Raw genomic sequence first — 8,756 nt, forward strand, 5'->3', positions numbered from 1 at the left:
CGATATGCGAACTGTAATGGGTCCTGAAAGGTGTTGACTTGCTTGTTGAGGTGAGCCAGTAAGAGTCTCTCCAGGACCTTCATGATGTGAGATGTCAAGGCAACTGGTCTGTAGTCATGGTGCTGCCACCACTGTCCTCCAAGAGATACTCAATGACTTGGAAATGTTCTCGTATCCTGATTTATGGTTTTCAGCAACTTTTTCATCCAGTTGCTTGAAGTAATCTTTTGTCTTCATGGTGTAGTTCTACCCAGGAGTCCTGATTCATTAGTAATCGGACCCTCCAGATACACGTCTTTATACTGCACTCGCATGATCTCCATTTCAATAACTGTGTGACTTGAAGCACCAGTTGGCTGCTCTTGTGTTGATCTGATGAGTCAGTCACTGATTTGACATTTTATAATAATGATATGTAACTGGCTGGTTTGGTAAATCTACCGCCCCGTTGCTGTCACATAGCAGCCTCCCTTAGCTTCCGCCACATAAAGAGTTCTAATAACTTTAGAGGTAGTAAGTGGTATTTCACAGGTCAGAATATCAGGTACTCTATAGGTTCTGACATTATCGTTGTTCTTAGATAACACGGTGGAGGTCAGGGGCTGCTTTTTGTCTCACTCTTCCCTGAAGATGAGTTTCTGCTGACCGGTTCCTTCCTGTTTCACCAGCAGAGACTGAATTTGCTGACCGGTTCCTCCTCGTTCCACCACTAAAGTGAGGCGACGGGGACAATGGCGCTCAGGCAGGATGAGCAGCAAAGTCAGAAGGAGGGAGCAGTTGACGGGGTCACTAAGCTGCAAACTGCTGACGGGTCCAGAGAAGCAGTAGGAACACCAGGTTCAGGGAGCACATCCCATTAATCAGTGCGAATCGCAGCCAACATAAACGTTCCTGTGTTTGCTCCATACGATGCTGACCGCGGGGATTCGAGGACTCATCTGGGCTCAGTCACCACGAGCTGCTGCAGGTTTATCAGAGGGAAGCACTTGCTCCCCGCGATACACCTGTGTTCACGTCTAACCCGACCCCCGCTCGTGTCGCCAATAAAAAGCCAGATATCTGCTCACTTTTAAACAGCGTGGAGATAACGTGACGATGAGGATGTGCGTGCATGTCTGGGTTAAAGAGCCCCCTTCCTCAGTGAGTTGGATGTGCCACAGGCCTCCCACCATGCTCAGCTCATCACAGCTCAGAGGGGGGCTTCCTCGCATTGTTCTCAGCTATGTGGGGCCTGTTTTTTACCACTTTTTGCACCATTCCTAGCAGCCGAATACATGCAGGATCATGTCGGGTCATTCACGAAAGCAGCTGACATCCCAGAGTCGACGTAAACCAAAAGTAAACGCTTGTTTTTCCACTGAAATCTGGGAATTGGACCTTAAATTACCTGTGATCTGGTACTGTGGGGGAGATGAACACGAATTAATGCTTTTGTTTACCCACATTCTTGGCTTTAGGGATGGAAATGCAGCAGCAGAGAGTGAAAGTACTGATACTACATCGTAAAAACGTTCCATTGCAAGTTCTGCATTGTTAAACATTTTCTCAGACACACGTATATATTGTAATATTAGATGGTAAATACTCACATATTAACATTTTGCTGGTGTAGCTGACTGAGGTGACAGCCATTGATTATCTTCATCATTGCTCAATTCTCCTACTTTTTACATTTTTAATTAATTAGCAGAATATTTGGTTTTTAAATAGAAGAAAACAGTCCAAACCTCAAAATGACAAACAATAAATCAAAATAATTATATAGAATGATTAATAAATTATCAATCGTCTAATCTTTTTAGCTCAAAATGACACTTAAGTTAATTAATAATTAGCTAATTAGCAACTTTTTGCATGCTAAGTAGCCAAATAAAGAATGCTAAATTGTAACATTCCACTTGTTTAATATTAGCATGTTAGCAGTGTCCTTGTAAGGTGTGTTAGCAAGGCATTAGCATGTGTTACCAATATTATTGTATATAATATTATTGTTTTTTATTATTGTTTGTTTTTTTTTAGCATGACTTTAGTATTTAGCAGCTCACAGCGAGTGTGGATGTGCTAGCGCTCCATTAGCATACCAGGGGGAATTTATGCGCCATTAAAATAATCCCAACCTGCTGAATAATTAACAGGTTTAGCAGCTGTTTGGTTTGTTATGAATCCCAGATATTTATCATGTCATTAATATTCTTCATCCATCCTTCGTCCCGTGACGGGTCGCAGGGTGCTGGAGCTCGTTCCAGCTGACACGGGACAAACTGGTGCTTAGTTTGGAGTCATTTCATATAAAATCCTGGTTTTTAGGATATTAACTGCAGCTCTGCATCCTCTGTAGCTGAGTGGGTGTCCCTGGACCTCCACTCCCAGTCCTCACTGAGGAAGTCCTGTTGCAGCTCTCTGGGTGTTCTGGGGAAATGGGAGGGTAGAAATTGAAGGCTGCTCGATTGCTCAGATAGTCTTCAGCAGCAGAGCTGGAAGGATTAATCATCCTTCTGCAGGCTGCACAGCGAACACTCTCCAGAAGACAGCGAGGCCTCAGAAGGACCTGCTAACGAGGTACGATGATTAAAAACCAGAGGCTGAACGTCAACGTCTGTGTACGGCTGCTGAAGCATGATTGCATGAGTGAAGATAAGTCGTATGAAGGTTTCAGGGGTCTTGGATGAAGCTGCATGAAATCTGATGAACGCTGTGAACTGGTTCTGGTGCAGTAGAAAGACATGAGGTTTGCAGACCGGATCAGAACCTCAGAGTCTTCAGGAGAAATCAGCCAGAACAAGCATTGTGTGAAATACGAGTTCGACTTTTTTTTTTGTTTTTAACTTTCTTAATCATGTTTAGTAGATTTCTTGAATGTATTTCTTATTGCAGGTTTTACATTAAGATTTGTCATTTACATGTTTAATATTTTTTTCTTAGTGGACTTTTTAAAAATTTTTTTGGCCTTTATTATATAGAGCAGTCAAGAGAGAGACAGGAAAGTGGGGAGAAGAACTGCAGCAAAGGGCCATGAGTGGGATTCAAACCCATGACTGCTGCATCGGGGACTACAGACCCTGTACATGGGTCGCCAGCTCTACCAGCTGAGCTAAAGCAGCAGCCCATACTTTTAATTTGTTTTTTAAATATTTTATTTCAATATTTTAAAAGTTAATATTTTTGTTGAAACTTTTATATTTATATTTTTAAATATTTTTTTATTTAAATTTAGTTTTTTTTTCTTACAATCTTTAAATTTCAATATTTTTTTTGCCATTTATTTATTTGAAGCTGCGACCATAACACACCAGAATCTTAAAACTTTTATTTGTCACAAGGGACTTTCTCTTTTTAATTTGGCTTTAAAGTTGTTATTTATTTATTACAATTTATAATGTAGTTGTTTATATTTATTTTTTAAAATAACAATCTCTTTATTTTCCATTTAAAATATTATTTTAATTAAATTTAATAATTTGTTTTTATTTATAATAATTTAGTTTTTTGTTAAAAGTAATTTAAAAAAAAAGATTTTTATAAACTGTAATTGTAGTACATTTAAATTTTTCTTTGTTTTTTGTTTGTTTGTTTTTTTCATTTATTTATTTATTTTTAGCTGCTGGCATAACACACCCGAACCTTTTACCAACCTGTCAGTGGTCATGTGGACAATGTGTTTATTTTTTACTTTTTTTTAATTTAATGTTTTGTCATTTCTTGGATTTAAACTCTCAATTTCAAATTACATGTTCTGTGTTAAAATGCAATTTTCTTTTTTGCTTTTTTAAATATATATATATATATATATATATTTTAGTGAGATTTTATTCCATTTCATTTTTATTGGGTGCCAGCAGAACACACCTGATCTGTGACCCGCCCTGTGGTGGTCATGTGGATGATGTGGGGACTTCCTCATCAGAACACACAGAACAAAACCCGTCCCATCTGGTTCTGCTGCATCAGTTCTAGTGCATTTTATTTTGTTGTTGTTGTTTTTTCAACTGTTGAGTCCAACTTTAAGAACTAAAGAGGAGGCGAGTCATAAACTGAACGTATGCCTTTAATTCTGAACCGTGACGTCTGAACTCGGTGCCTCGGAGCCAAACGTCTGCTCTGAATTCCTCGCTGCAGGTTGTGAAATGGATTTCGTGAGGTTTAAGTATCAACCTCTCAGGAACATTTGAGTAACGTTCAGCTCAGCACCTCTGCCCTCCTCCTCCTCCTCCTCCTCCTCCTCGGTTATGCAACGTCTGAAATCATAATCAGATTAAGCCCAAAGTAAACCCAAACTCTGTCCAGATATCAAAACGCTTTCCTTCTGCTTCCAGGAATCATGAGCACCGACCAGCACAACCACTCGCTGGACTTCCTGAACGGGACGCCGTGGTTCGTCTTCGAGTGCACCATCGAGCTGGACAACAACTCGCGGCGCATCGCCCTCTTCCTCATCTACCTGTTCATCTTCGTGGTGGGGCTGCTGGAGAACCTGGTGGTCGTCTGGGTCAACTGGCGCCGGCGGCACTCGGCCAACAGCGTCCTCTTCTGCATCATCAACGTGAGCCTGTCGGACCTGATGGTGATCGTGATCCTGCCCTTCTTCATGATGGAGGTGACCATGGACAAGGTGTGGCTCTGGGGCCGCTTCCTCTGCAAGGTCACCAACCTCGTCTACCTGGTCAACTTCTACAGCAGCTCCTTCTTCTTGGCCGCCATGACGCTGGAGCGCTACCTGTCCCTGAGCCGGCCGTCGTCCGCCGCCTTCTTCCCGGTGGCGGGCCGGCAGCGCTGGGTTCTGTGCGGGGGCCTGTGGGTTCTGTCCCTGTTCCTGGCCCTGCTGGAAAACGTCCACGTGGACATCCTGGAGTGGGACGAGCCGGGCTGCTACATGCTGCCCGAGCACAACTTCACCGAGTGGTTCGTGTCGGTGGCGCTGATCGGGATGCTCTTCCAGTTCCTCGTGCCCGCCGCCGTCATCATCACCTGCAACCTGCTGATCGCCCGGGCGGCCCGGACGGCGCCGGACGTGGAGGGCCGGCGGGACGTGTGGCTGGTCCACGTGTACTCGCTGGTGTTCGTGGCGTGCTGGCTGCCGTACCACCTGGTCATCTTCCTGATGATGATCGACGACCTGAACCCCTACATCTTCAGCTGCAACACGGTGGAGGTGCTGTACTTCTCCTTCAGCGTGCTGCAGAGCCTCTCGCTCTTCCACTGCGTCGCCAACCCCGTCCTCTACAACTTCCTGAGCCGGAGCTTCAGGAACAACCTGGTCAACACCGTGCTGAACCACATACCCAGACCGGCGGAGCAGGAGGGCGCCGCCTCCAAACCCAACGGCCCCAACGGAGGCGACCCGGAGAAGCAGCGCAAGATCAGCAACGCCAGCACCAGCCAGTCGGACGTGGGATCGTAAGAGAAGAAGAACGAAACCGGCAGAACTGAGCGCAGACTGATCCCATAATCCTGTTCTGTGTTAAAAGCATGTATCTGATGGCGGGTTGAAACGGAGGAGGGCAGGAAATGTTTGATGCTTTTTTTCCGCCGAGCTGCTCGACTCCCACAGGAACTCGTGGCACCATCTGAAATCTTAACAAAGAAGAAGCGCCACACCAGGAATGCGCGTAAACAAAATTCTGTCCCAACAGGATGCAAATATCGCAGCTGTAGCTACTCGATGCTTATTTATCTGTCTCTGATGTAGTGCTGCTCTGTTCAAATGCAATAAAACTCCCTCCAACACCGTCTCCGTCCGTCTGCGCTTAGCGAAGGAAAAAAAAAAAGAGCCTCAGAGACGCATGTATGTGGAAGCTGGGTGTTTATTCTACGAGCCGCTCCGCTATCTCCCCGCTAACGAGCTTTATTACAGTCGCTTCCATTTCTGGAATGTGTTCGACAGTTTTTAACGAGATAAGAAAAAAAAAAAAAAGAAAACAGGGGGGGGTTTCAGTCCACAGATGGCACAATAGCAGGAAGAGTCCACAGGCCGAAGGTCAGGACGCCTGGAAGCACGTTTCTGCAAGTTCATCACTGAAATTCTGATGATGGACGTAAAAATAGTTCAGGGGCTGATAACAGTCGTCCTCCTCCTCCAGGCTTTGTATGATTCTCAAAAACATTCATCGATAGCTTTAGAAACAGTTAATGAGACGTATAAAGGCACCAAAACAATAATAATAAATACTCGTCATAAATATGAGGTAAGACACGAACATCACACAGAATCACGTTCCTACAACACGACTTTAAGGACGCGTAAAAAAACCGTCGCGTGTGAAAATAGTGACTGTAAATATAAGAAAATAATCTTTGTGCTACAATGAGGCGCTACAGTTAGAAACGATCCTGATATAGAAACATACAGACGTGTTCGGGGTTCAACGACAGCTTTCAGCCGCCGAACGCTGCCCCCCAGTGGCTCCTCGGTGAACAGCAGCCGGTCCAGTAGATATCATACATTCTAAGACAGAGCTGCGAGATGAACAGAAAACCCACCAGAACCGGTCCTGATGGTCAGAACAGCCATCAAACTAAACGTATAACATCCTCCAGTTGAACGTCTGAACGGGAAGAATTTGCAGATTTTTGTGTTTAAAGTCAAACTTTTTGTGTTTTGGACAAAAAAAAAAAGCAATTTTACAGAAATAATAATCAAAAATATAATCAATGGAAATAATCTTCAGTCGGGAACAATATTGATTATTAGTAAATAATTTCCAGCCTGATGTTTGTTTGTTTTTTATATAAAGTGACAACGTTTGTGTTTGGGAAACAAATTAAAGATTAATTGACTGATTGACTGATTGATTTTTAGGATTTTTTGACAATTTAAACACCAGAAATATGATCAATAAAAATCATCTTTAATCCAGAATTAGTTTTCAAAAGTGCCAAATATTCTCTTTGAGCACTTTTTGGGGCGATTTCTGTGTTTTGGAAGCGACTTTAACGACTATTTAAAAGTGATTAGTCCGATATAGCATTTTAAATTTAAATAATCCTTATTTGGGGAGAAGTTTGCAAAAAAAAAAAAGCCAAATAATTTCTGGTTCCAGCTTCTAAAATTAGAGAATTTGTAGATTTTTTTTTAGTTTTGGAGGTGATTTGAAGATGCAAATTTGGATATTTTTAAACATTTAAAAGCAAAAATAAATAATCAAAAATATAATCAGCAATGAAAACAATCTTTAGGCAGGAATTATTTTGCAGAAACACCAAATATTCTCTGGTTCCAGCTTCTACAACGTGAACGTTTGCAGACTTTTGTGTTCAAGTAACAATTTTTTTATTTTATTTTATTTTTTATTACTTTTTTTTTTTTTTTACAAATTAAAGGCTTAACAAATCCAGAAAATAATCAATAACGACAAAAATCTTTAGTCAGAAACTATTTTTTGCATAATTTTGTTTTGGAATTTTGGAGGCAGTTTCTAGATGAAATACTGGAATTAAAAAAAAATAAATCTTACAAATTAAAAATGAAATAATTGTAAAAAAAATAAAATAAAATAAACAATAAAAAATAATCTTTATTTAGAAATTATTTTCCAAAATTGCCGACGAGTCTCTGGCTTCTAAAACGCAAGAACTTTTTAGGTTTTGGATTTAGAAGAAATTTGAAGACGCAACTTTGGATGTTTTTAAAAAAAACATTCTGGACGATTTAAATACTGAAGGTTTGATTAAAAAATATAATCAGTAATAACAGTAATCTCCAGCTGCAGCCCTGGTCTGCTGTGAGCAGTCTGTGGTCCATGAGGACGGATGTCAGGCGTCCACGGCGGCGGCCAGCGGCTCCTTGGAGTGGTCGTTGTACATGAAGGTCTGCTCGATGTTGAAGTCCGGGGGCAGGTGGTCCTTGTGCAGCTCCATGTGCGACGACACCAGCTTGAGCGTGGAGAAGAAGAGGCCGCAGACGGTGCAGCGGTACATGAGGGCGCCGGCGTGCGTCTTCAGGTGGCAGATCATGGTGGAGCGGCCGCGGAAGAAGCGCAGGCACACCTTGCACTGGTAGGGCTTCTCCCCGGTGTGGATGCGCAGGTGGTAGGTGAATTCCCCCGAGTGGGCAAAGTGTTTCCCGCAGTAGCGACACCGGTACCACTTCACCCGGACCCCCGCCGCCACCGCCGCCCCGTCCTGCCCGGAGCCCCCGTTGGCTCGGACCCCAGGGAACAGGTTGTGGGTCGGGCCTGGGAAGAACTTCTCGGGTAAGCTGAAGCCGACCCCTAAACCCAGGCTGCTCATTTTGACTACGTCCCGCGGAGACGAGGAGGGGCAGGAGGCTCCCTCCAGGGGCTGCTCCGCTTTGCGTTTGCCCGACCAGCCCTGACCCCCGACGCCTCCTCCGGCGCCGCCCAGCGACTCGGTGGAGTGCAGGCCCAGGTGGTACTGGAAGGCCGACGGGGACCTGAAGGTCTGCGGACACAGGAAGCAGTGCAGCTCCTCCGCCTCGCCTCCTCCTCCTCCTCCGCCGACTCCCTCCGCCCCCACCTTGAAGGCCCTCAGCGCCCAGCGCTCCCTCTCCTTCGCCGCCGCCTCCTCGGCGTGCGCGGCCATGTGTCGGTCCAGCAGGGGGCGCTCCACGAAGCAGCGGGCGCAGTGAGGGCAGGAGAAGACGGGCAGGGACAGGTGGGTGAGGGCGTGGTAGAGCAGGGAGCAGAGGGAGAGCTGGGGGAGGTGACACACCGAGCAGGTGAGGCTCTGAGGACAGACGTGAGCCAGCAGGTGGCTTCTGACGCTCTGCAACCACAGAAACAGGAAGAGAGAGGAGCAGC

General features: G+C 44.6%; 2 protein-coding genes across 2 annotated transcripts in view; one reads left to right on the forward strand and one right to left on the reverse strand.

The window, feature by feature from the left end:
• Nucleotides 1-2,437: 2,437 nt before the first annotated feature.
• ackr5 (atypical chemokine receptor 5) lies at nucleotides 2,438-6,778 on the forward strand. The gene is made up of 2 exons (XM_008293797.1): nucleotides 2,438-2,559; nucleotides 4,314-6,778. The coding sequence occupies exon 2, from the start codon at nucleotides 4,319-4,321 to the stop codon at nucleotides 5,396-5,398; it is 1,080 nt and encodes a 359-aa protein (XP_008292019.1). The 5' UTR covers nucleotides 2,438-2,559; nucleotides 4,314-4,318; the 3' UTR covers nucleotides 5,399-6,778.
• Nucleotides 6,779-7,080: 302 nt separating this feature from the next.
• Nucleotides 7,081-8,756, reverse strand: part of zbtb39 (zinc finger and BTB domain containing 39) — a 4,717-nt gene continuing 3,041 nt past the window's right edge. The window contains exon 2 of the mRNA XM_008293806.1: nucleotides 7,081-8,721. Within this exon, the coding sequence (XP_008292028.1) occupies nucleotides 7,750-8,721 (972 nt within the window). The 3' untranslated portion in view covers nucleotides 7,081-7,749. The remainder of the gene's footprint in view (nucleotides 8,722-8,756) is intronic.

This window comes from Stegastes partitus, unplaced genomic scaffold (assembly GCF_000690725.1).
Source record: "Stegastes partitus isolate 25-593 unplaced genomic scaffold, Stegastes_partitus-1.0.2 Scaffold913, whole genome shotgun sequence".
NCBI lineage: Eukaryota > Metazoa > Chordata > Actinopteri > Pomacentridae > Stegastes > Stegastes partitus.